Source organism: Xenopus laevis, chromosome 8L (assembly GCF_017654675.1).
Source record: "Xenopus laevis strain J_2021 chromosome 8L, Xenopus_laevis_v10.1, whole genome shotgun sequence".
In the NCBI taxonomy this organism is placed as follows: domain Eukaryota; kingdom Metazoa; phylum Chordata; class Amphibia; order Anura; family Pipidae; genus Xenopus; species Xenopus laevis.
In genome coordinates this window covers 59,560,789-59,587,387 of record NC_054385.1, presented here as the reverse complement: position 1 = coordinate 59,587,387, position 26,599 = coordinate 59,560,789, and the positions used below count along the sequence as shown (strand labels likewise).

Below are 26,599 nucleotides of genomic sequence, written 5' to 3'. Positions count from 1 at the left end.
CAAAACGCATTCAGGAGAAAATGTTGAAATTCAGTTTAGGAAATGATTCATGTGTACAGTTCTGCTATCGATTTACTTGTAGACAATCGTAAATTGTTAACTACCAGTAGAAGTTGGGCAGGATGGCAACAAAAGGAGTGGGGTGTGGGCTAACGTTAGAGAGTTATAAAGATACAAGAGTCCAAGGGTAAACTAGTTTGCTAAATATCAACATGTACAGCCCATAACAGTATTGATCTCAGTCACAGCTATCACACACACTTATTTCACCTGGCAGATAAAGGTTTTGGGCCATAATTGAATTACTTATTGAAAATGTAGTTTCTTAAGGTACAATGGTCTAATTGTCTATTTTGAAAGTACTAAAGGTTTGTTTTTATCAGGAATACATTCATATTATAGCCTTTTTTTAAAGTTGCAAAGTATACAGAAGTTTGTGACAATTATTTTCATGTTGTTATGCCAGAGCTGTCTAACCCCATACGTCAAAGACCAACAGGCTAAGTATGCCAGTCAGTGAAAATGTATTGTATCTCTGATCACTTCCCCTTTGCTCAAGTGGAAATTCTGTGTTGGAAACTCTTAAAGCCACTGAGATGTTTAGCCAGTCCTTTTTTTATGTATTAATATAAAACAAATCATCTTGTCAAACAGGGACTTTGACAGGGACAAGATGTGTTGTTTTTACCACTTCTAAAAACAGCGATTTGTCTTTTTTAAAAAGAAAAGCTTAAAAAATGGCTTAAATCAGAAAATAGATTATAACGCTTTTAGTTTTACACTGAAAAGCATGTTTGAAATGGCATGCTTTGTTTCTCAGTAGTCTGCAACAGCAGGTTTCTTGACCACTTGCCTTCTAAGCAGCATTGTTTAAATAGTGCAGTGCATAGAAAACATTGAAGATGAAACTGAAGTATTTTGCGCAATGTTATTCATGCTGGATGTTTTCCTGCATGAATGGTATACAGACAGTTGTGTGCTTAAAGGGGATCACAAAATGAAAATTAAATCTAAGCTTCATCATACTGATATAAGGAACTTTAATATAATCAATTAAAATTCTGTACTAAATGTACATCTCCCTCTAGGCATCTGTTTCTTTTTATTCTCTCTTCATGCAGGAGACAGGTGTCAGATTTTAAATGGATCTAGGTAAGATATTATATGTTTTAGGGGGATCCATTTCCTAGCAGATGTATTACAGCTCACTCAACTCCAGCACAAACAATACCTAGCAAAACCAACCGACTTCGGCACAAATCCTACATTTAGAGAGACATGATTTCTAGTGATTATAAAAGAGTGAGCATCTTCTACGCAATAGGAGCCCACCCAAAGGATATATTAGATCTGACAATCATAAGGGGGAAAATAATGAAGAGTGATTTGATTTTGACTTCTTATTTTAGTATGATGAAACTTATTTTACATTTTCATTTTTGAATTAGTTCCCCTTTAAAGATTTCTCCACCGCACCTTTCACACCACACCTGCATGGTCTGATTGGCCTTACCTTACTCTGTCCTGTAATATGCATTCAGCTGGGAAGGAACAAGTGATCACGATCTGCAACATGAAATGGGGGAGAACAGGGATACTACAGTATCACAGTGCGGGACAGAGTAAGGGATAGATTGAGGTGGATACAAACACTGCTTAAAAAGAGGTTAAAAAGAGAAAATCTGACAGAGGAAAGGAGCGTGAGGGATCGTGTGTAAACGACCTACAGTATATGTGACATGACTCTTCTGCATATTGACAGAAAACACATAGGGGTACATTTTTTAAACATTTGAGACAAACATCACTAATGATGATGCCCATAGCAACCAATTAGCAATTGTCATCTACAAGAACGAAAAAGAAAAGATCTGATTGGTTAATAAATATGCCCTTAAGGTGGCCATAGACGGCCAGATTATATCGTGCAAAATGAATTTTCGTACAATATTTGGAGCGTGTATGGTGGGAAAAGAGCCAATATCGGTCGGGCTGGATGGAAAATTTTGAACGGGTGCCTTTGAAAGCACCCAAACATCGTCCATTGTTAAGTGCTGCATCGTCAGATACAGGTACAATTCTATTGTTTCTACCTGTATATCTGACGATTCAGCTCTACAAGTGTGTATTGAAACGAAGATCTTACTTGGAAAGATCTTTTCCAAGAAAGATCGTAATTGTTACGTCTATGGCCACCTTTAGTGTCGGCAAACAATAGGTTTACAGCATTGTGAGAAGTGTTAGGGTAAGTGTGAGGACTTCTATGACTACAACCACAGCTGTGGACTAGCAAAAATGGATACAGTTATTGTGCACTGTGGCGCAATTACTTAAAATTACTTGCATCCAAAGATTCTCTTTGCATTTTTTACAACAGACTTGCAGCAAAAAAATCACGTGCAGATGTATTTTTAATGCACGAGTGCCAGAAAATATGCAGTTCCGACTTGCATTAGATTCGTCAAAAAGGGTACACACTGCAAACCTACTTTGTGGCAACCTTTTTCCAGCGCAGTGCTTGTTCACTGGTTTCTGTTTGCCTTTAAACCTTTTCATGGACAGGACACATTTGTTAAATGCCAGTTACACATACCTAACCAAATGTTTCCTTTAAACACACTGTGCATTTGCTGGTACATAAACGTTTTAATGACCCCAATTTATTCTGTGCTGACAGCACAAAAAAGCCTGAAAAGTTGGTTTAACAATAATATTAAATAACTGTAGTAACCATTCTTTGTGCATGCTTAGATTTCTTAATATAATGCATTCTTGTGTTTTTTTTCTTCTTATCTTCATCCTCACAATGTTCCTCTCCTTATGATGCACCTCTGCTTGCTGTTTTTTGTTGTGCTTGACCCCCTTGGCTCATTTCCATCACGCGCTCCCTGCCTGCTTAATAAGATTCAACCAACTGTCAGATCACTGAAGCGACCTCACAAGGCAACCCTTGACCTGGTACTTGCATCTTTGACCTTTTGCTTTGCATGTGATCATCTGAGAGAGCTCATTCCTCGTTATACCATGCAATGTTTGCAGCTCATGTCAATGAGGAATTCATATCCATGAAGCCTAGAAACTACATTGGTTTCCTTTACATGCTATATGATTTAGAAATACCTTATTTCAAATGTACCTTTTTTTCATTATAATAAGTTAAACAAGGAAAACTATAGGGGAGTTAGGAGCAAGAGATAGTTTCATGACTTTACATGTGACGTGTGCATTGGGTAGGCACCTTGAAGTAATTGCCTGTATCAATATGTAGACCCCAATATTATGCATGCATACATGTTTCCTTTTTCATACTTTATACCAAACGATGAATAATAATTTTCAATTTCCTCCATATGTCATGGCCCTCCAGGGCAAGTTGTACATATAAAAATTTTAAAAATAAAGTTAAGCATAAAGCAAAAAATAAAGTTTTTTATTGCCACGGATATATTTATAAAACGGCATACTATATTTATTGTTTTTATTTATCGCATACTGGGCCATTTGATGAGAATCATGTTTTAGGTCATGGGAAAAAATGGGAAGGAAACATTTATTAAATACTGCCTATTGTTTTAGCAGAAGGCACCATAAAATTATTTCAATATCCAACCAAAGAGCCAGGATTCATTTTAAGCCATTTTACTATGAATTTAAATAAATCTTGTGACCTTTAGGTGTGACATTTGAAATCTGTTCCACTTTAAATATGTAAATTGGGCTGTATCAATTGAAATTTAAGATGAGATCATACAACTTAAGTGGGAGTGGCAATTAAAGATAAATAGCAATGAGGCATGATTTGAATTTTTTTTTAGAAACAATGGAGATTACATTCCATGCTGCTATTTCTGACAATGTGCTGCAAACCAAATGTCTTCATCTCTGTGTGCAATAATATTAGATTCCCATTGCTTTCTTTTCTTGGCATATCCACGTAACTTTACTCTTCATCCTCTTGTTTCACTTTTCCATAAAATATTTTCCTCTGCTAGGCAGTCTGCAGTTCATTAATTATGTGGTAAACGGATTACCCTGTTCTGTTTGTCTAAAAAACGTATTAGATTTAAACGTATTAGTTGTGGGCAACAGATATAGAGCTATTATACTACTCTTCCCTGTATGCTGTAACCTGGAAGGCCTACCCTACCAAAATCAGCCAGATATCTATTGGGTATGTTTGAAAATACCTTTGGGGGAGGAGATCGGTGTGTTGATAGGTTTCTTGTCCCACAGATCTCCAAAGGAGGCTTTATCATTCAGACATTGACTCAGATGTGTCCCGGCCCAGAGGTGGCCAAACTGAAACCTCACCAAGAAGGGGATCTCAATGTGTATGGCTAGGTTGACATTTTATACATTAAAGCTGGCAACAGTGAGATAAGGCCAGACAATCCAGTTGCTTTTTTGGGCAAAATTGTCAAATTATCTTTCCATTTTTGGAGCTGATCAAGATGAAAAATCGTGCTGTGACAACACAACCACATTTGCTACCAAGCTGTAATATAAAGGTGGGGATGGGATCTGTTATCTTGAAACCGGTTATGCAGAAAGCTCTGAATTATGGGAAAGCAATAGACTCCATTTTAATCAAATAATTTAAATCTTAAAAAAATATTTCCCTTTACTCTGTAATAATAAAACAGTAGATCCTAACTAAAATATAACTAACCTTGGGCTTGGGTACTGTTGCATTCTGTCTTGGGTATGGTCAGAAAGAACTTTATATGTAATAAAAGGCACTAAGTTTGCACAGTCGCAGTAACCCATAGCAACCAATAAGATGTTTATTTTTAAACTGGTGACCAGTAAACTGTATCTGCTGATTGGTAACTATGGGTTACTGCACCTAAGCAAACTTAGTATATTCTATTACATAACACCTTTTTTAGACCAGTAAAGACTAATGCTTAATTATTAAAATAATAGCAATTTTGTCTTTTGCCATAATATAACACAACCCTTAATTTGACTCACCATTATGTTGCCTTGGTTGGGAATCTATAAAATACCTCCATTTCTTTCTTAACATGAATTTGACCCCATCTAGTTCCGGTCATAAGTCTCACTTTTATACGAATTTGTTCTAAGTGGCTTCAATGTTAACACTGCTGCCCAATCATACTGGGCTTGTTTATTAACAATTTTGCACCTGAGCAGCAACCAACCAGTTGCAATGGGTTACTTCCCTTGTACAAGTTTGTCTAGTGCTTATAAATGAGCCCTACCATGATCCAGAGCTCTAGGATCAAATGCGACCAATTCAGCCAAAAGCATATCGACTTAAGCCTGCATCACTGTACTTTGAGAAACATGGTATTAAAAACAATTGTGTACTTTTGTCACCAAAATGCATTTTTCCTAAAACGGACAAATGCTTAGGAACACTGCAGCTGGATTTGATTGATTGGTTAAGTTGCAAATCCTAGTTATTTAGTTAGTTGTTCAGTCATCTTCTAGTTTGGACAAGGCCGTCGTTTCAAGGTCACCAGCACAGTGTGCCTGAAAAAGTAAACCGATCATCAATGTTAACTATTTTCTGTTACCCACAACTATATGTATCAGTACAATATAATCTTCCTCTTTACCTCCTGTAACTTTGTGAAATTATTTGATAATTAAAAACCCAGTAATGGCTAATGTGTGCCTCACAAAGTATTTTTGCTATACAGCTCTGGCATCTTTCAACAACTATTTGCTTTTAGAAACTAATGGGTTACTTATCAAAGTCCGAATTTATCTCAATATTTTCTGCTATAAACTCCGATCAAATCCACTTGGGTTTTTAATGCTTATTTATTATTACATTTTCCAGAAAATTTGCTTTGCGGGAAAAAAAAATAAGATTTTCACATTTTATTCTGATTTTTTCATCCGATTTTCATGGTTTTTCGCCCCCGAAAACCCCGAATACTTCGAGGTATTGCACGAAACCCAGCGCACATCAAAAAATAATTGGAACTTCTCCCATTGACGTTTATGCAACCGCGACAGGTCTGAGATGTCAGATTTTCAGATTCAGACTTTACCATCCTTGGAGTTTAATAAATTCCGAAAAATTCATGATTTTTTAAGTCAGATTTTATAAATAAAAAAAATCACAAATTTTTCGTGATTTTGCATTTGGAGTTTAGTAAATAACCCCCTTAAAGTCGTGAGTGCTACACATTAGTCATTTCTTCCACCTTTGACCTTCTGTTTCGTGTTAAGGAAATAAATATGAATATAAATACTACATATATCAAACTCTGTTAACTTGTACATGTGATTTGCCTCTTTATTCCCGGTAAGGTTTTTTTTTTATTTATTAATAACTCCTTCATTTACAGGCTATGCAGCCTGGAGCACTTCAACCTTTACCAAAGAGGCCAGCACTTGAGAAGAGCAATGGTGCCACAACAATGTTTAACCCAAGTGTTTTCCACTACCAACAGGCTCTAGCAAATATGCAGTTACAACAACCTACATTTATCCCTACAGGTGAGAAATATTCATGGATGATATTTATACTGTAAGTCTAAGCTGTAAATGATCATCTCTTCTCTGCAATAATACTTACAGAGCCATTAATAGTATCAGAACGATAACTATGGATGATATCATCTACCCATTTTTGTCTGGAGTGTAGTGCAGAGGGCACAAAGTCACTATCATTTTAAAAGACTAGGTTTAGCCTTGTAGCTAAATTCCATAGTCATGGAGGCAAATTCACTAAGATCCAAAGTTGCGCTCAGGGAGGGGAACGGTAGCGAAGTTGCGCTAGCGTTAATTCGTCAAGCAAATCGAAGTTAAGCTAGCGATGCCTAATTTGCATACAGTGCCAAGTTAAAGCAGCAAATACATTACACTACACAAGCTGGGAAAGCTTCATAAAATAAAATAGAGTTGTTATTTTGCCCTATACATGTGCCCACTGTATAGTTTAGGTACCAAATGTTAGGAAATGTAGGGGGGAAAGAGGGTACCCCAAAACAATTTACGATCTTTTTCAGCCTATCACCCTTAAAAAAGGAAAAGACGCCAGCATTTTTTGGGACTTAGAAAAAATTTCAACTTTTTTTGAAGCAAGCCATATCTACTCTATTGCACGTCGCCTGGTCTCAGGTGGCGAAGGCAAGTCTAGCGCAAGAGGTAACGTTCAGTAAAATGCGCAAGCTAGTGAATTAGCGTAGTTACGTCCCATTCCCCATAGCGCAACTTCGTCTGGTGTAAGGGTGCGAAGTAGCGCTAGAGTAGGTCCACTTCGCTAGCGAATTTATGCCAGCACCTGTTAGTAAATCGCCGAACGAAATGATGACACGCTGGTGAATTTGCGCTAGCGTTAGCCGCTTCGCGCTGTAGTGAATTTGCCCCATGATGCAGTAGTTATCCTGACAATCACTATGATGTTGGAGTAAATGCAGCAATTGCTAGACCACTTTTATAAATGCTGTTAAGGCACTTATCACAAAGAGAGGCACCTTTTTTTGTCTTGGGCTTAGCTAGAGAATCCAGGTTTAGCATAGGACAAACTGCTTGGTTCCATTTTGGAAGTTCCATCACCAGTAAATGTAACGTTACCGATCAGCTACTTTTTTTATCCCAGTGTTACTCAGCAGTGTTTTTTTGATAATTATATGCAGTCAGAACATAGGAGAGCTATTTGCCTTCACCCTGCTCCATATCTGAAATCATGAAATTGTACTTTCAAATGGTTTGTGTATTTTGTGTGATGTTTAGAAATTCATAATATATATTATATGCACTGTCTTCAGAATTTAAAAAGGTAGAAATAAAAATTAGAACTGCTGAAATAACAAATCACTGGTATATAGAGATGCAATTTAAATTTATAGTTTACGTGAGCAAAGTGGAGCCCCCCTTCCCCTTTAAAAGGCAGTTTAGGGTGGAGAACTCACTTATGACCGAGGTGTTTCTGCACATTTAATATGTAACTACAAGATGTTGCTAAGTAGGCAATACAAACTCAAAGCACATACCATTTTTTTTCCTCTTTCCTTCCCAAGGTTTCTGTGGCTTTGGATGGCTTTGCCACCAGTAAATTGACACCGATATTTTTATTTGCATTCTATTTTTGTCTTCATTGGACCTTTATACACACACCCACAGTTCTTAAAATAAGCAACAGCTGGTTTTGGATATCTGTACATTATTGTATGTGATAATACATTTTCTATTGTAAACTTGCACATGCCAGTGTATTCAACTAGGCCACTGAAGTTACATTCCAAGATGTAAATATGTAGGAAGTTCCTAATAAATAGAGCCTACAAATGTACACTACAAACAAGTCTTTCAATATCATTCTCCATCAGAATTTCATTTCTAACACTTCCTCTTCAAAATGCATGTTTCTTTGTAGAGTGCCTCTCAATCCCTGTTAAGTTACTATTAAGTATTCATTTAAATAATCTTTTCCTGCGAACTTTCTTAAACCTTTGTTTTGTCCTAGTATGTTCTTGAGTGTGTAGCCCATTATTATCATGGTTTGTGAATGTGATCTTTATTAGGGGGTTATTTACTTTAATTTATCTGGTTGGGCTTTTTGGGGCAAAAACTCAAATTTTTCATGAAAAAAACCTCAAATATTGCAAGATTTATTAAACCCGATGCTGCAAAAAAAAAAACTACCTCAGACCGGTCAAGGTCATGTATAAAAGTCAATGGGAGATGTCCCTATCCCAATTGATATAAAAAGATATTGTAGTCTGTGCTGGGTTTAGCCCGGTAATCCGATAAATTCAGGGTTTTTGGGCAAAACCCCAAAAAAATCTAGCGAAATTGGGGAAAAAAAGTCTGAAAAAGTCATACGGTTTTTTATTGATATTATTTGTTTGAGTTATTTTATTAATACATAAAGCAAAATCAGCTATGGTAGTTTGGTTGAGCTTTTTATTTAAATTATGAGATAAATTTGGATTTTAGTAAATAACCCCCATAGTGTCCCTACCAATTTTCTTCTTTCTAAAGTACATTCTCAACTGCCCAACTCTTTCCTTAAAGGACCAGTAACATCAAAAGAATTTTTAAAAAAATTTGTTACAATACAACGAAAAAAAACACATCAAGACCAATTAAAATTTAAAGTAGCAAATCCTTTATTAAGATAACTTACAGAAACTCCACTTCCTGTCTTTTACAGAAACAGCGACCATCCATGCTGCTGTGCTTGATTGCTCTTCTCTGGCTCTTCACCGACAGCGTTCCAATCTCCTCCAGCTCTTCAGAAGGCCGCATCGGTGTTATTATGCCTGTCCCCACTGTAACATAGCAGACCGCCAGCATACAAGGGTAACCCAGAACCCCCTGCCCCTGAATTATTTCAACCCTCCTTGCACCGGGAGGATCCTTCTGCTTGCTGCTGTGGGCTGCTGGGGAGATGCGCAATCAATGTATGCAGAGCCTGCCTTCGGAAGGTAATCCAGCTGGCCGGCGTGTTTGTGAATGGCAGGACCCTGCCCAATGTTGTCCGGCTCTCTCCGCACCCCCAAGGCGAACTTCTGCCTTCACGATGGCTCCAATCACCTAGCAACGCCAAGACTCCCGCCCGTCGTTTCCCGATTCCTCCAGAGCGGAGGTTATACAATCCTCAGCCTTTTGCCCCGCTCGGGCTTCCTTATTGTGTGCAAGGCTCTCCTTTTGGTGCCGGAATCACTCCGGTTTTGTTACTGATGTAACTGCTCTGGAGGAATCCGGAAACGAGAGGCGGGAGCTGCGGAGCCTTGGCACAGGGAACTAGGCTGCTAGGTGATTGCCATCGCAAAGGCAGCAGTTCACCTTGCGGAGAGTACCGGACAGCATTGGGCAGGGGCCTGCCATTCACAAACATGCCGGCCAGCTGGTTCACCTTCCGAAGGCAGGCTCTGAAGAAACGCTGCTCTCTTTACTGATCTATACATTGATTGCGCGTCTCCCCAGCAGCCCACAGCAGCAGGCAGAAGGAATATTCTCGGTGCCAGGAGGGTTAAAATAATGCAGGGGCAGGGGGTTACCCTTGTATGCTGGCGGTCTGCTATGTTACAGACAGGCATAATAACACCGCTGCAGCCTTCTCAAGAGCTGGAGGAGATCGACCCGCTGTCAGTGAAGAGCCAGGGAAGAGCAATCAAGCACAGCAGGATGGATGGTCGCCCTTTTGCCATTTCTGTAGAAGATAGGAAGTGGAGTTTCTGTAAGTTATATCTTAATAAAGGATTTGCTATTTTAAATTTTAATTGGTCTTGATGTTTTTGTTCGTTGTATTGTAACGAAATTTTTTGTAAAAATTTTTTGATGTTACTGGTCCTTTAACAGTCTGATATAAGATGTAGCACTACATTTTATCATGCTAATGACAGTTCTGTGTCCAAAGTTGTTTTTTTTAATTCCCCCTATATTTGCCATACGGCCCAGTCTCTCCACAAGCATACCTTTGTCTGAAACTGTTCATTCAGTATCCCATGAACTTTGGGAGACTGGCTGACTTTTGACCCAAAAAATGTGCATTAGAGCATTCTCAGTCTAAAAAAACCAACTGCAACAATTATGTCAGACAGGTTTCATTAAAGTCAATAGCAGGAGGTATGGCTGTTCCAAGGGGTATAATTATCAAAGAGTGAAGTTGGAGATGGCTACAGTGAAATCCCATTAATTTCTATGGGATTTTTAAAAGAGTATTTATCAATGGGTGAAAGTGCAAATTCACCCTTTGATAAATATGCCTTTAAAAATCCCATAGGAATACAGTCATATGAAAAAGTTTTGAGAACCCCTCTCAGTCTGGAAAATAATTTACTCCACTTTCAACAAAAAGATAACAGTCGTATGTTTTTCATTTCCCAGGAACATCTGAGTACTGGGGTATTTTCTGAACAAAGTTTTAGTGAAGCAGTATTCAGTTGTATGAAATTAAAAACAAATGTGAAGAACTGGCTGTGCAAAAATTTTTAATTTTGCTAATTTGAATGCATGTAACTACTCAATACTGATTACTGGCAACACCAAATTGGTTGGATTAGCTTGTTTAACCTTGAACTTCATAAGCTGGTGTTTCCAATTATGAGAAAAGGAATAAAAGGTGGCCAACTGCAAGTTGTGCTTCTGTTTGACTCTCCTCTGAAGAGTGGCCGCATGGGATCCTCAAAGCAACTCTCAAAAGATCTGAAAACAAAGATTGTTCAGTATCATGGTTTAGGGGAAGGCTACAAAAATCTCAGAGGTTTAAACTGTCAGTTTCAACTGTAAGGAATGTAATCAGGAAATGGAAGGCCACAGGCACAGTTGCTGTAATACCCAGGTCTGGCAGGCCAAGAAAAATACAGGAGCAGCATATGCGGAGGATTGTGAGAATGGTTACAACCCAAAGGTCACCTCCAAAGACCTGCAAGAACATCTTGCTGCAGATGGTGTATCTGTACATCTTTCTACAATTCAGCACAAAGAACATCTGTATGGCAGGGTGATGAGAAAGAAGCCCTTTCTGCACTCATGCCACAAACAGAGTCGATTGCTGTAAGCAAAAGTTAATTTAAACAAGCCACAGTCATTTTGGAACAAAATGTTATTTGGTCATAACAAAAAGTGCTTTGCATGGTGGAAGAAGAACGCCACATTCCAAGTAAACACCCGCTACTTACTGTCAAATTTGGTGGAGGTTCCATCATGCTGCGGGGATGTGTGGCTAGTTAATTAAACTGGGGCCCCTGTTTAAGTAGAGGGTTTTATGAATTTAACCCAATATCAACAAATTCTTCAGGATAATGTTCAAGCTTCAGTCACAAAGTTGAAGTTATGCAGGGGTTGGATATTCCATCAAGACAATAACCCTAAACACACTTCGAAATCTACAAAGGCATTTATGCAGAGAGAAAAATACAATATTCTGGAATGGGCGTTACAGTACCCAGACTTCAATATCAATCGAAAAAAATGATTTGAAACAGGCTATCCATGCTCGGCAGCCATCAAATTTAACTGAACTGGAGAGATGGATTTGTATGGACGAATGGTCAAAAATACCGCAATCCAGAATCCAGACACTCAGAGGCTCAACTAAGTATTGATGTAATCTCTGTTGGGGTGCCCAAATGTATGGACCTGTCTAATTTAGTTATGATGCATATTGCATATTTTCTGTTGATCCAATAAACTTTATGTCACTGCTGAAATACTACTGTTTCCATAAGGCATGTTATATATTAAAAGGAAATTGCTAGTTTGAAAGCTCAGTCAATGATAAACAAAACTCCAAAGAATTAATAGGGGTTCCCAAACTTTTTCATATGACTGTAAATGGAGAGTGGCGGAATTTCACTCTAGCGGACTGCAGCCATCTCTAACGTCACTCTTTTATAAAAAATACCCCCAAGTGTTTCTCCCCCAGGTATTCTTAAATGTATTTTGTATTTGTCTATACTTCTGTAACTCCAATTTCAGACTAATACAATTTGATATTGTATATGTGTTCACTTTCTTTCCAGTTCGAACCAGTTACATTAAATGCATTTACTTGAACAATGGTGATTAAGTAAAAAAATTACTTCACCTGGTGTTGAAAAATAGATTAAATCTTGTGGAAAATCAGCTATAATCTTACTTTAAAATTACAATAGAACTGCCAGATTTTACCAGAACAAATAAAGTAATAGCTTCAAGAGGCTCAAGATCACTATGGGGCCACCAGAGAAAGGATATCCTTAGTCAGAGGGATCAGTAAAGCACAAGGTCACTTTATTTTAGTGATCCCCAACCAGTAGCTTGTGAGCAACATGTTGCTCACCAGCCCATTGGATGTTGCCCCCAGTGGCCTCAAAGCAAGTGCTTATTTTTGAATTCTTGGTTCAGAGGCACGTTTCAGGGGCATAAAAAAACCCCAAACAGAGCCTCCTGTAGGCTCCTCATATAGAGGCTGCCATATAGCCAATCACAGTTCATATTTTGCATCTCCCAGAAACATTATTATGCTTGTGTTATTCTACAACTTTTTTTACATCTGAATGTGAATCACGGATAAAAAGGTTTGGGAGCCTTACTTTATATTGATATAGGGGTACATTAATTTGATCTTTTTACCAACAGCCTGACAGTCAGGAAAATTTCCAACAGCCAGGAAAGTGATACATATAATGAAACAGACAATTCTCTCTTTTGGACTGTTTTGAGTATTTTCTAATAAAATACAAAAACAGACATTACATCCTTTGGCTGCAGTCAATAACTAAGCCTAATTGCATGCAAAAATAAAGCCAATATTACTGCTCAGCTTTAGGCCCAGAATCCCAATAATGTATAATACCACATTGGTTTCATGAATCCCCTTCCAGTATCTTAAGGAACTTCCCTGCAATGCGCTTAAAGGTACAAGCTTGCTATTTAAACATTTTTTTTTTACAAAGAAAATATGCCCTCTTTATTATTGCTTAATATTTAAATCTATTTAGTAAACTTTGAAAAAGGTAATTCTATCTAGTGTACCTTCATCATCCCCAGGTTTATGTGAGCAGTCAATTATTGTAACAAGATAAGATTTATAGGAAAGGTAGATGGTGGAGTTCTCTGTATTTTGCAAATGAATAACCTATGAGAAAATAATATTGAGGAGTAAGTTTACTAAAGAAGAAAAGCCCACAAAACATTTTTTTTTATAAAGAATATTTAACTGGTTGGCGTAATATGCCTTTATGCAGCCTCAATGGTTCCATTGCTTCTATGGTAACATTTCCTCCCTCACCCCATTTTCCACCTCAATGGTGAATCATTGGCTGTCTGTTGCTGGTTCATTGTGTTTGTATTTTTGGTTATGTGTAAACGTATGTTTCTATTGTTTATAATGGCAAATACCCATTTAAAAGAAGCATAAAGGCTCTGTCTAGATATACAACATACTGTTACCCCCAACCGGAGCACTGGTCTATTAGCTCGTACCTTTGGTTGGGGATAATATTTTTGCCCAACAGGTACCCTTTAAAAGTGTGCCCAAAAATATATTTTTTTAGTTTAATCTTTACTTTTTTAAGTTAGGGTTGTTTTTGTAAAGGCCCATCCCTTTTTCCTAACTTTCCCTGCAGTAGATATTCTGTAATTCAATAGTGCTGGGAACTCAGAGTCTAAGGATGGACAGACTTGACAGCACAGTCCTCCTATTAGTAGATTATGGAAGGCTACTTCTGCAGTGCAGTAGAATGGCTCACCTGTGATACTGAGAATGCAGATGTCAGAAACATATCTCCATGCTTCTTACAAGCTTGCCTTGATCACTTTTTAAAGAAGAAGCAAGCCCAAAAGTTAAGAAAACCCTACCCTACATAGACCCCCTCCCTCCTCCCCCTAGCCTAAGTGTTACCCAGGGCTAATGCCCTAAGTGTTTACTTACCCCTTTGTGCAGATTCTGTCCAGCGGAGTTCACTGGTGACATCTTCTCTTCGGTAATCTTTGGAATGAGACCAACGGATTGGCGCATGCGCAGTTGGAGCAATTTTCTGTTTCACGACAACTGAGCATGCTCCAAAACTCACAAAAATTGGCGAAGAACTGGTCTCATTCTGAAAATTACCGAAGTGGCTGAAGATGACGCCCATGAACTCCGATGCCTGAATCTGCATGAGGGGTAAGTTAAAAGTTAGATCCATTTGCCCTGGGTAACACTTAGGCTGGGGGGAGGAGGGAGGGGGGGTCTATGTAGGTAAGGGGGTTAGGTTTTTTTTTAATTTTTGGGTTTGCTGCTCTTTTAAACAGAAACATGCACTTCTGCTAAACATTTAATTAAAACAGGCATGTTTTAAGCAGCATGGAAAGTGTAAATCTGACCCATCAGTAAATATCTGCATTTTCAGTAACATCGAAGACCCAGTGAGACAGATCACAAGAAACCTCAGTAAAAAGGAGTATATCAGGCTGGAATATCAAATCATAGCTTTGCACCTTTTAAACCTTTGAAGGGAACTTAAACCAGAAAAGAAGAAATTCAATTCAAGCAAACTGGAATATACAGCAAAATGTCAATCTATTGGGGTATGTTCCATGAATGATTCAATATTTTTTGGGACATAAAGCTGCGCAGTCCTCCAAATTGCTCTATATTTAGAGGCAGATTTATTAAGGGTCGAATAGTAAATTCAAATTTTCAAATTTTTTTTTTGGTTTTAAAATTCACATATTCGAATTTTAATCCAATATGAATATGAGATTTATCACATCTCGACAATGGAAACAGTTCTAATTCGAATAGTCGCCTCCTAAAACCTGCCGAGTTTATTTACAAGTCAGTGGCAGAGGTCTGTTTAACCACTTGAATATGTTAATTGCCTTCCTAACATTCAAGTTTTTTTCTGAGGGAAAACTCGATTCAAATTTGGTTAGAATTTACGGTTTGTTACTATTCGATCAAATATTAAACATTCAAATTTTTCTTACATAACTTCCCGTTCGAGTTATGAGTATATTCAAATTTATTACAGTAAAAAAAATTCACATTCATTCGAAATTCGACCTTTGATAAATCTGCCCACTAGTGTTGCTATTAGGGTAAAAGAAAAATTGAAAAACGTTTTTTTATTCGGTACTAACCTACCATAAACACATACTGCAATATGTTGGGACTTTCCTGGATCATTCATGTTTCCTTTAATATGCCTTACACATGAGATGGAGGCCTAAGTCTATGCCTATTTCCAGGATACAGCTTTAAAGCTCTGGTTTATCAATGGATATTTATAAAATCAACAGTCAGGGGTTCATTAATAGTAAAACAGAAACTTAATGCCCTGTTTCATAGAGCACAGAACATGACAGTGAACAGACAGCAGGAAGAACAGATTTCTTTAGCAACTGTTAATCAGTTATTAACCAGAAAGCTCTTATGAATCACAGCTCTATATACATTTCTTTAGCCGGATGGCTCTTCAGATTTGAACTCATTCCTCAAAAAGTGACTCCCATCACATCTGTGCTTATAAATGTATTGTGTATAATGTTTTAGTTTACTCAATTATAATTAGCTTTTCCCTTTTTTCTCTTTTTTTTTTTGTTTTCTATCTTTTCTTTGATAACGCTGTCTTGCTTTGCACTGTGATTGCATGCTGCTCCCGGTGTAACCTTCATGGTTGATGTCACATGGCTTGCTGCTGTGATACCTACCACGCTCCTTCAATCCACCATATGTTGCTATGGTTACCATTAACCCTCCACCCTCCTGTATGTCGCTTCCATGGTTCCCTCCTGAAAGTACCCATGATGCACGGTGCTACGCCCACCACTATGTCTGCAGCAACGACACCTGCCACCAGCGTGCCCTTCGCTGCAACAGCTACAGCCAATCAGGTTTGGCCCTTTAAATAGCTTTATTTCACATGTAGAAATCCATATTATATGCACCTTTTGGATGGGTGAGCTCAAACAATGTAGTATTAATGTAAATAAACCCCACATTATTTGATTTGTCCTCTTTAAGAGTATGTTTATTTAAAAAAATGATGAAACCTCTTGCCACACCTATCCTAAGATGTATATATATTGGATGATTGTGGCAATTTCTTCTTCTGCTTAGTAGCAATAAAGCAACTTGTGATTGAAATAGAGAACAGGCTTTATGTATGTTTAATAAAACAATCATTATATCTGCATTTTTGCAAGATACAGTTCACTTTAAAAGTTTATAATACAATGGCCAAAAACTTTATATAAATAAATAAGACACTGTAAATACCAAGACTGAATTATTCTCATTCATGTCCTGGATCTAAGGTTAATGGCAATATAGCCTCACCCCAGTTGTTTAGCTTATGGCTGAAGCAATTCGATTGCTAGAGCATCAGGCAGGATAATGGATGAAAATCAATGAAACAATGGGGCAATAGTTGGTCAGTCCAGTAAAGACATCTGCATGGCAAAGCAGCATTGCTATGAATTATTTGATTAATTCACCATTTACCACAGGGCTACAGCTTTATTAATATCATTAGTTTTTAAAGGTAAGCAGCATTTCGGCCTGTATATCTTTCTGAAATCAGATTATTCTGGACTGAACCTGTATTTATTTTTCCATGTTTATGGATTTATGGAAGTGCCAAAGGAGAATTTGACTGGGTCAAATATGAGATAAAAAGAATTCTACTTGCAAAGCGCCCATTAAAATTACAGTTAATGATCAACTACATCTGCTAAAACCCAAAAACATGTTCTTTATTGCTTGTATGTTATTATTTTTTAATTTAAAAAACAATTATAAATTATAATAAAAATATAATTTCATGTGTGTAATAAAACCAATCTATGTTTGTAACAATTGAAGGTTCACCTATAATAAATGCAAGCACCAAGTGCAAGCCCTTGTGCTTATTCAAAAAGCCCTTGCATCTGGAGTCTTGATGCACTCTGCACAGTCCAACAAAACAGTACCTTGTACTTGATCCTAAGCTGCATATATCCATATTGCTGGCAAAAACAATCCTATTTTATTTAATATTTAAGGTGGTTATTTACTAAACTTCAAATGCAAAAATGACAAAAAATTTGTGGGGGGGTTTTCTTATAAAAGATTTTTTCAGAATTTAATAAACCCAGAGGATGGAAAATTCTGAATCAGAAAATCCGGCATCTCAGACCTGTCGAGGTTGCATATATGTCAATGGGAGAAGTTCCAGTGATTTTTTTGATGTGCGCTGGGTTTCGTGCAAATTTTCGGGTGAAAATTCTGAAAAAAAATTGTGAAAATCAGATTTTTTTTCTCCTGCAAAAGCAAATTTTCGGGAAAATGTAATAATAAACGAGCATAAAAAACCGAGCAGATTTGATCGGAGATTATAGCACAAACCATTCAGATAAATTCTGACTTTTATAAATTACCCCCTAAATGTTGATTTAGCAGTGATGCAAAGATCCCTCATCTGGAAAACCACAGTATTCCAGATAATAGATCCTCCAACTGTATTGGTAATTTTATCTATAGATCCATACACAAGTTACACACCTACGTATGTATATGGGCCAAATAATGGTTGACCAAACTGTTTGGCTTCCAGGCCAATAATTGGATCATAATAAGGGATTAAGCTGATCCTGGCAGGAGAGGATCAGATACAAAATTGGCAGGTCATTATATTGCTCCAATAAGATGCCAATTCAGTTTGGAGTGGTTGAAAGAATTAAAAAAAATAATAAAATAAAAACGCACATGAATTTATGAGTTATAAATGGTACTGCTTAATTATTATAGTGAAATAATTAATCAGGCAAGAATGAAACTTGATTTATTTAAAAGTGACACAATGGTGAATGTCATTGTATGTATATATAAATAAACCATATAAAAAGTTACGAATATGAAGGAACAATTGGGAAAAAAACATGTCCGGCTGGTCCATTTTTTTCTCAATGTATATATTTATTTAAATAGCTCTACTTGTATCTACATATGCTGTACATGCGGCAATTCTTGAAAACTGTTTTTTAAATAACAGATCTTATACTCATCGTGGAAGTCATAAACACTAATATAATATCTTAGCATAAAGCCATATATATTTCATATCATCATGTCTTATGTTACCACATCAAAGTTTGCCATAAAACCAAGTCCTGTCTATCATTGCCTTTTCTCTTGTGTGCATTTAATTTACCCCGATGTTCACTACTTTATGAAAAGAGGCTCTGTATTCTGAACAATTTTATAGTTAATAAGACACAATCCACTAAATACCTGCTATGGGTGAGGTGCTTATACTGAAGTGACGGTGGCAGAAAATGCCATAATGCAAACGAAGACCCCAAACAGGTTTATAGTGTCACTTATATGGACAATTAACATTGGCATCTATACTGGTATGTCATCTGTCATCCAGAAAGCTTTGAATTACGTAAAGGCCATCTTCTGTAATGATAAAACAGTACCTTGTACGTGATTCAAAGTGCAATAATCCTTACTGGAGGCAAAACCAGCCTTTTAGGTTTATTTAGGAGGTTATTTATTAAGGTTCTTATGGTGTTTTCCACAAAAATGAGGTTATTTTTTTGGTCAAAAATCTAATTTTACAGTTAAAAAAAAAACTACATTTTATCATGATTTATTATACCTTGACCCTGGAAATAGCTTGAATCTGTCGAGGTCATGTAGAAGTCAATGGCAGAGGTCCCTTGAACCATTTTAAGATGTTAATAGCATCCATATATCTATCTTGTGTTTCTTCCACACTCCAAATAGCGATAAATGATTCAGGTGCTACCCACAATAAAGTAAATAATAATAGATGTTCAAGGTAAGTGGGTGCACACCAGGAACGTTTAAACAAGTAAAATGTAAACATTTTATTAGAATGGTTACAAACAGGCTAACGTTTCGGTCTCCTCAGACCTTATATATATTGAATACATTTAGCCTTTAAATTTCTGCTCTCTTATTGCCTTTTTTTGGAATCATAAAATCTCACTTTTCATATGTTCCTGTTCTAAAATATTTTCTTTTGTTCTGTTTTCCTCCTCTAGTAGACCATTTATCCATGGGGAGTTGTTCATGGCCTTTCTGTAAATATCCCCATTTGGCATCCTCTACCAGCTCGACAGTAAGCCTGCTGCAGCCTACATGTTAACCAAAAAATTAAAAAAAAATAAACAGAATCATGGGAATGTCTGAATATCGCACTATGAGAAAAAGCAAACATCGCTCTTTCAAAACAGTTATACAAGTAGGATATTATAATAGACTTTTGTAACACATTTACTTTTAACACATGTAATCATTTTATGTGTACCATATTAAATATGTACACACAGTGAACTGTTGGTTTACTGTATATTATTGATGGATTCATGTTTAAAGTGTTATCTTACTGTTTTGTTTACATCGTAGTTAATTCATTTTTGCGTGTGCATCATATTCAAGTATATTCAAGACAATTTTTTCATTGTGATTATTTCATTCATTGTTGTTTTGTAATATTTTAGGTATTATGCCAAACAGGGACGAGGTGGTTTTTGAAATGGGTCTAAAATATATATATATATATTTTAGGGACCTGCCCATCCCATTTTGTACATTAAAAACAGGCCATTTGATCCACTCATTTTTATTAGAGGCATTTTTCATTCCTAATAAGTTTAATGGTATACCTAGAAGAAAGCTGTAGTAATTTTAAACCAGTCTAGTATTTAACATGACTAGGTTTAGCCTTAGGTGGCCCTATTTCAATATGCTGTGAAGATCCATGTTATGAGCTTTTGGAATTTATCACTTCAGACAGCAAAGATCCTGCAGGATAAATATACCAGTTCGAGTATTGAATGACTTATTCTTCGTTGCCTTTAAAAAAACCCTTAAGACTAAACTGTTATATGCATCATTAATTATGGGAGCACACCTTCACAGCCTATTTAATATGGGCCTCTTTAGTCATAAATATAAGACCTCTTCTTGACACACAACATTTTTAAATTGTATTCATTTTTTTTTTTTTTTTTTTACACCTAACCCATCATCTAGCACTTTTAAATGTAAATTTGAATGCCCTATCATTGCAGCACACTTAGCACTTAGTTTGTGCACCAGTTTTCAAGCACATACAATTATTTAGTTATTTATTGTTGCATTATTATTCAATGCAACAATATTTTTAGGACTGTACTACTCACACAAGAAATCTGGAAACGCATACCAAAAATATATCTAGTGTATTATTAAACCACAAAACTGACAGGTATTTAGATTTTGAAATTCCAATTGAATTATATTTTGGACATATTGCTTCTAACCACTTTGGCTCCTGTTTTACAAAATACTGCCACACTTACTGTAAAATTAGAATTGATTAGTGTGTTTTCTGTTTTAAAATGATTTGTGTTATCAACAATGAATTTTGCACAATCTGTGCCAGTGCCTCAATAGTGGTGGGATGTGTCTGAACCTGACTGGATACATGGTGTATGGCTTTATAAATTTAAAGGATATTGGAACTTTTTTGTTTTTTTAGAACTTTTTGTTTTATATCTTGACACCTTAATGTAACCTCTCTTTCTAAATGCATACATTCATATATGTGAAGCTGTGTATGTAGACATACATATATGTAGAATGTAAACCTAGTCATTTTTTTTCCCAAATCCAATTATTTTGTTCACTCCCTTTGAAATGGTTAAAAGGTCAGAAATTTAATTAGTGTTTACAAGTTCAGATTCACTAAAGGAGAACTAAACCATAAAAATGAATATGGCTGAAATGCCATGTTTTATATAATGAACTAATTGCACCAGCCTAAAGTTTCAGCTTGTCAATAGCAGCAATGATCCAAACTTGTCACAGGGGGTCACCATCTTGGAAAGTGTCTGCGACACTCACATGCTCAGTGGGCTCTGAGCAGCTGTTGAGAAGCTTAGGGGGTTGTTGCAAATTATCAATCAGAAAATGAGGTTGGCCTGTAATATAATCTGATGCTACAGGGCTGATTATTAAATTCTGATGCTAATTGCACTGATTTCTGTGCTGCCATGTAATAATTGTCTGTATTACTAATCAGCCTTATATTGTGACATTTCTATTCTATGTGTACTGTATATTGGGAGTTGGTCCCTAAGCTCAGTAAGTGACAGCAGCACAGAGCATGTACAGTGAATCAACAGTTAAGAAGATGGGGAGCTACTGGGGCATCTTTGGAGACAGATCTTTACTGCTAAAGGGCTGTGGTTGCCTTGGGCTGGTACAGAAGCCAAAACATAATGTACAACATTTCTAGATACTTCTAGCTTAGTTAAGCTTTAGTTCTCCTTTAAAATGTTTTGTTTAAAAAGGTGCGCTCACTCTTAAGTTTGTCACAGGTAGATTTTCACTGATATCTGTGGACAATTATTCCCCTACATAGTTAACAGTAAATACTATTTTAAGCCACATACAAGTAGCTGTTACCAAATTTCCTTTGTGACATTTGGCTTGCAGCAATAGCACATGAAGCATTTTGTCATGTGGTGTCAGAAATTGTTTCAGTATCTCGTTACATTTTTTGTTTTTCTGTAATAAATAAGCAAATATGGCTTGAAATAATTTGAATTAATCAAATTGCTTCAACTTAATTGACAAATTAACTAACTAATCTCATAAAAATCTCATTTATATCAAGATTCAAAGCTAAAAATGGTATAGTACTGAAATTGATAGTCAACATAATACATCTATAATTAAGAAATATCGAACATATATTAAGAATGAGTGCACTTTTTATCAAGATATACCAAGATGCTTGGCTTCAGCCACAAGATGGTTTGCCCACAAAAAAAACAAGTCAAGCAGGCGATGCTTCTTGTTCTACTGGAAACTTTGTATTACTAATAATTCAGGTAGCTTAACATGTGTATATATTTCTGACAGAATTATAACGATTTTGTAAATTTCAGAATTGAAAGCTTGAAGCACTAATTTCCTCACCAAATTTTATACAATCTAGGCTAAAAAAAGCCATTTTGAGATAGCACTAAAACTACAAGTTGTGCAAGGACTCAAACTTAAAACAGTAGAAAAAAACCTTCCATAACAAAAGTCTTTCGTATTCCTGTTTTCATGTCATTTACAGAACTTAGCACTATACAAAACCAAAAGGAATATGAGTGGTATTTTCTGATTGGAGTTTTTTTCTACTGCTTGATGTATCTATGCGTAAGTGTTCATGGAAAAAGAAAAAAAAAAAAAGTCATTAGACTCTAAACTTCCTGAATATTCTTTAGTCATAGTGACTCTAAATATAGGTTTCAGACGAGATCTTACAATGTGTAAAAAAATTCTCCCAAGATAATTATGATTGTGTTTTTTTTAATCCAAAGTTTTTTCTGTTTGTCCATTTCTCTCAGCCTTATGCAAACAATATGCAAGAATGCTGACATGTGGATATAACAGGTCTCCAAGAGGGAAAAGATCATATGCTTAATTTATTAGTATTTTAGAAGTATGGTTAAGATACCTGCTTTTGAACGATAATGTAGGTATGAGGTAGTGAGTTTAAAATAAAAATAAAAAAATGAGTACAGTGTTCCTTTTTACTTGATAAATATTAATTCCATTATCAGCCATGTTATATTGTTTAATAATTATTGGATTCCTAGTTGCACCAATATTTTAATATAGGTTATACCAGGATGAAGACAGCATAACTCTGGAGGATTATTTTTTTATATTTTTTTCCACATCTAAATTAATAATATATACAAAGTGGAATATTTAGTCATTATCTCATCCTGTAGCTATTTGTTGTAGTCTGGTTTCTGCATTTATACTTTCTCTGAAAAATTCATTTATGGGCAGATTTTTCAGAAACCGTTAATGAATTGATGCAAATTCAATTGTTAGGGCCAAGTATAAACATATGAGTAGTTGGGACAAATCTTTTTGAGAGTTGCACCATTCATCTGATTGCCAAAAAACAATTCTTTAACAAATATTTCCGATTTTCCATTGGCATATAGTATCTAGTTATCAAGTGCTTTTCGAATTGGTGAACTAAGCAAGTTTGCAAGTATTTAGGCCAAATGATATGATAACGAGTCAAATAGTCGTACTGATTAAAACAAACTAATGTAGGCTAATTCTTTAAGCTATTCAATTGTGACATAATTGTTGTAAAGATTTGTTTTTTTAAAAAATGAATACAAAAACAATGCTAAAAAGTGGGAAAACAATGAATTGCATTCAGAAAAACCTATTCATTGTTTGAAAACCTGCTCTGTAATATTTTAACCTTGTGTTCATCAAATAATGTTAGGATATGAGACAAATATAATTAACATCTCAAAGCTTTTCGACAGAGTATTAAATGCTAAAGGCGTTTAACACTTTGTTTCGGTTTTGCCACATTAGTTAAAGGCTGTGCCATATTTGGTAAATATACACCTTTGAAATTATTTAATGCTGCACACAAAATGCATGCTAATTACTGTTTGAGAACGCTTATTTAATTCACAAATGTCTTGCCCCGTATAAGGGGAATGTCCAAATGCCCAAACTATTTATAAAAAAAAAAAAATGATGTCAGTATTGTGAAGAAACATTTTAAATACATTTACTTAACAATACACTACACGAAGTGTGATATATACATTGAAAATATATTTTGTGCAAAGTGGACATCTCAACTTCAAACCTTGAACTTCATTCAAACATTGACTTCATTTTCACACCATTTATGTCACAAAGAATATTTGAATCCCCCCCCCCCCTCCACCCACAGAAATAAGCTTTTATTGCAGTATAAAAATAAGGTTAAACTATTAGTTTGTTATCTTGATTCTAATGTAAATATACAAGTATATTCACAAATAATGGTTAGCCATTTCTATGGTCAACCAAGACCATAAATTTTCTTTTGCTTACTATTAGACTAAAAAGAGATGTCCATTTGTTAAATATATTTTTTACCCATTGTATTTAATTTTAGCATCTGTAATAATGTCAGTTAAATACTTAAAACAGTCTTTAGCTTTTGAGATAGATTTATATCTCAAATTCGGTTACCTATTTTGAGTAAAACCAAATCAACACTCAAATACAGCAAGATATAGGTTTCAGTTTCTGACTAGATAATGACAAATTATTTTGTAAGTAGAGTCCTAAATCATAGATGTATTGTTACACAATTATATGAAGTTGTTGTTGCAATGGCACCAGAACATGGCTACCTTTTGTATACATGATTTGTGAAACTTTGGCATGTACCGTAATTGAAATGGTGTACCAGTATGAGCCTAGTAAAAAGGGTTCAATACTGTAAGATCAGGATAGGATTTTTTTTGACAAAGCTCCATGTATCAGTGTGTGTTTTAGGGGTTTTCGGCTTCAGTATGCAGTTTTTTGGTTAAAATTGTATTCAGAAGCTATTTTAGCCGAAGCTCTTGATTGTTTTAGTTTTTATTGATGAGACCCTTAAGCCACATATTGTGTTAAGCAACAATTTGAACTTCTATTTATTTATTGTCTTTATTATCGCTGTACTTGCAGCCCATCTCATAGAACTGGATTTCCCAATTACAGACGTTTATTTTTCTAAAACAAAAAGAGCTTTTTAAACACGTTGTGTTCCTGTACTTGTGGTGCCTGTGGCATCTAGCCTCCAGACATAGTTTTCATATTTCACAAAAAATTGCAATAGTGGCAAAGGCTGCAGTTTCTCAGAAAATGGCAGTGGGCTTCATCGAAGATACTGCAATACTCTATGTTGCCAGTGTGACTTAGTTAAGATCCTCAATAGGAGAGGCTAAAAAGAGACAATATGAACATATATAACACATAAGTTTTGAAGAATGTAAAACAAGGCAGAATTTTTACTTTCCTGACACACTGACAAAATCCTTTTAAATAATGGTTTGCAAACTACTTCGAAGTTTCTATTGGTGCTTTAGCTGTTTTTACTAACCATAACAAAAATAAAAAAACAAGTTAGTGGGTTTAAAATACATTAACCAGTAGAATGTGATGTTCCTTTCCATTTCTAGAAGACCATTTTGAAAATCATGTGGGAAGCCACATCAGAGCATTCTGAATAAGGGCCAAGGAGTCAGGTTCCAGAGTCTGAAAAAAAATGTTGTGTGGTCTTGGTTATTCCACAGTATTTGAGTCACAGCTGATAAGAAAGGTAAAAACTGTTATGATAAACAGGCCTTAATTTCTTGATATAGATTGTCACTACATTTTCTCAGGCTTTTACTAGCTCTGACTGTAAATCAAAAAGGAAATATAAACATGCTGGGATATTTAAATATTCATTTATATAGACAGTATGTAGAAAATAATGTGGAATGAACTATTAAAGCTACATTTCATGTTTAGATTCCTACCCACTCCCCTTCTCTGAAAATATGTATGCTGCACTATACACCAGTGATGTATAATCAATCATCTAATCTTTCATCTAACGTAAAGGACATGAACAGCAAAATGACTTGGACTTGATACTTGCCAATTCACTATAAAAGCAAAAGGTCACCGACAGCCGACATGACAAGAATTTTTGGCAATGTGAGGTTTTTTGTTTTTTTCTTTTAACATGTATTATTTTTGTTCAAAAACAAAGCAACATGTTGGTTGAATAATGTAGAGATACGGAGTATAACTGTAAAATGCTGTGTGTTTATTTTCTGGGGGATAATTTTTTTCTGTCTCCCTAAACATGAAATGCTGCTTCAACAGTGTTGGAGATACAAATATGCTGCAGTTAAACGGATTCGATTAGTGTACGAATGTGTGAGACGCACCTTTTTTGCACTTATGTACATAGTCCATGAATAATAAAAAGAAAAAATCTTGGAACATATTTTGAATATAAAGTCCATAAAAAAAACACAGGAAATGTTTGTAAAAGAGATAGGTATTAATAAAGGCTTTGAAAAGAAGGCATTTTGCTATAAAAACGTATCAGAAAGCATGATGTTGCTTTGCCGTTGCAAAAGCTTTGTAGCTTGCCATAGCTTAATATGCACCTGGGAAATTCAGATTTGTAGAAAAGAGGCCCTGGAGAAGGTTTTAGCACCATCAATCAGAAAAGGGTTAAATTCTTCCCCAGTATAAGGGACTCATAATGTGGGTGCACTGCAGTTAAATGCTGTAACCAGTTCTACAATATGTAGACATTTAAGATTAAATTATGTAAACTATTCAATGCTG

The 26,599-nt window shown here is 35.8% G+C and overlaps 1 protein-coding gene across 8 annotated transcripts in view; it reads left to right on the top strand.

Annotated features, from left to right (window-relative positions):
* LOC108698483 (muscleblind-like protein 2) overlaps positions 1-19,744 on the top strand; it is a 71,605-nt gene extending 51,861 nt beyond the window's left edge. For 5 of the 8 annotated variants that reach the window (XM_041572798.1, XM_041572793.1, XM_041572795.1 and 2 more), the window contains 3 exons: positions 2,905-2,958; positions 6,327-6,477; positions 16,199-17,257. In XM_041572798.1, coding sequence (XP_041428732.1) covers positions 2,905-2,958; positions 6,327-6,477; positions 16,199-16,311 — 318 coding nt within the window. In that variant the 3' untranslated portion in view covers positions 16,312-17,257. Of the gene's footprint in view, positions 1-2,904; positions 2,959-6,326; positions 6,478-16,198; positions 17,258-19,452 lie in introns of those variants that run through there. The other 3 variants (XM_041572797.1, XM_041572796.1, XM_018230001.2) reach the window with 3 other exon arrangements.
* The last annotated feature ends 6,855 nt before the right edge of the window (positions 19,745-26,599 follow it).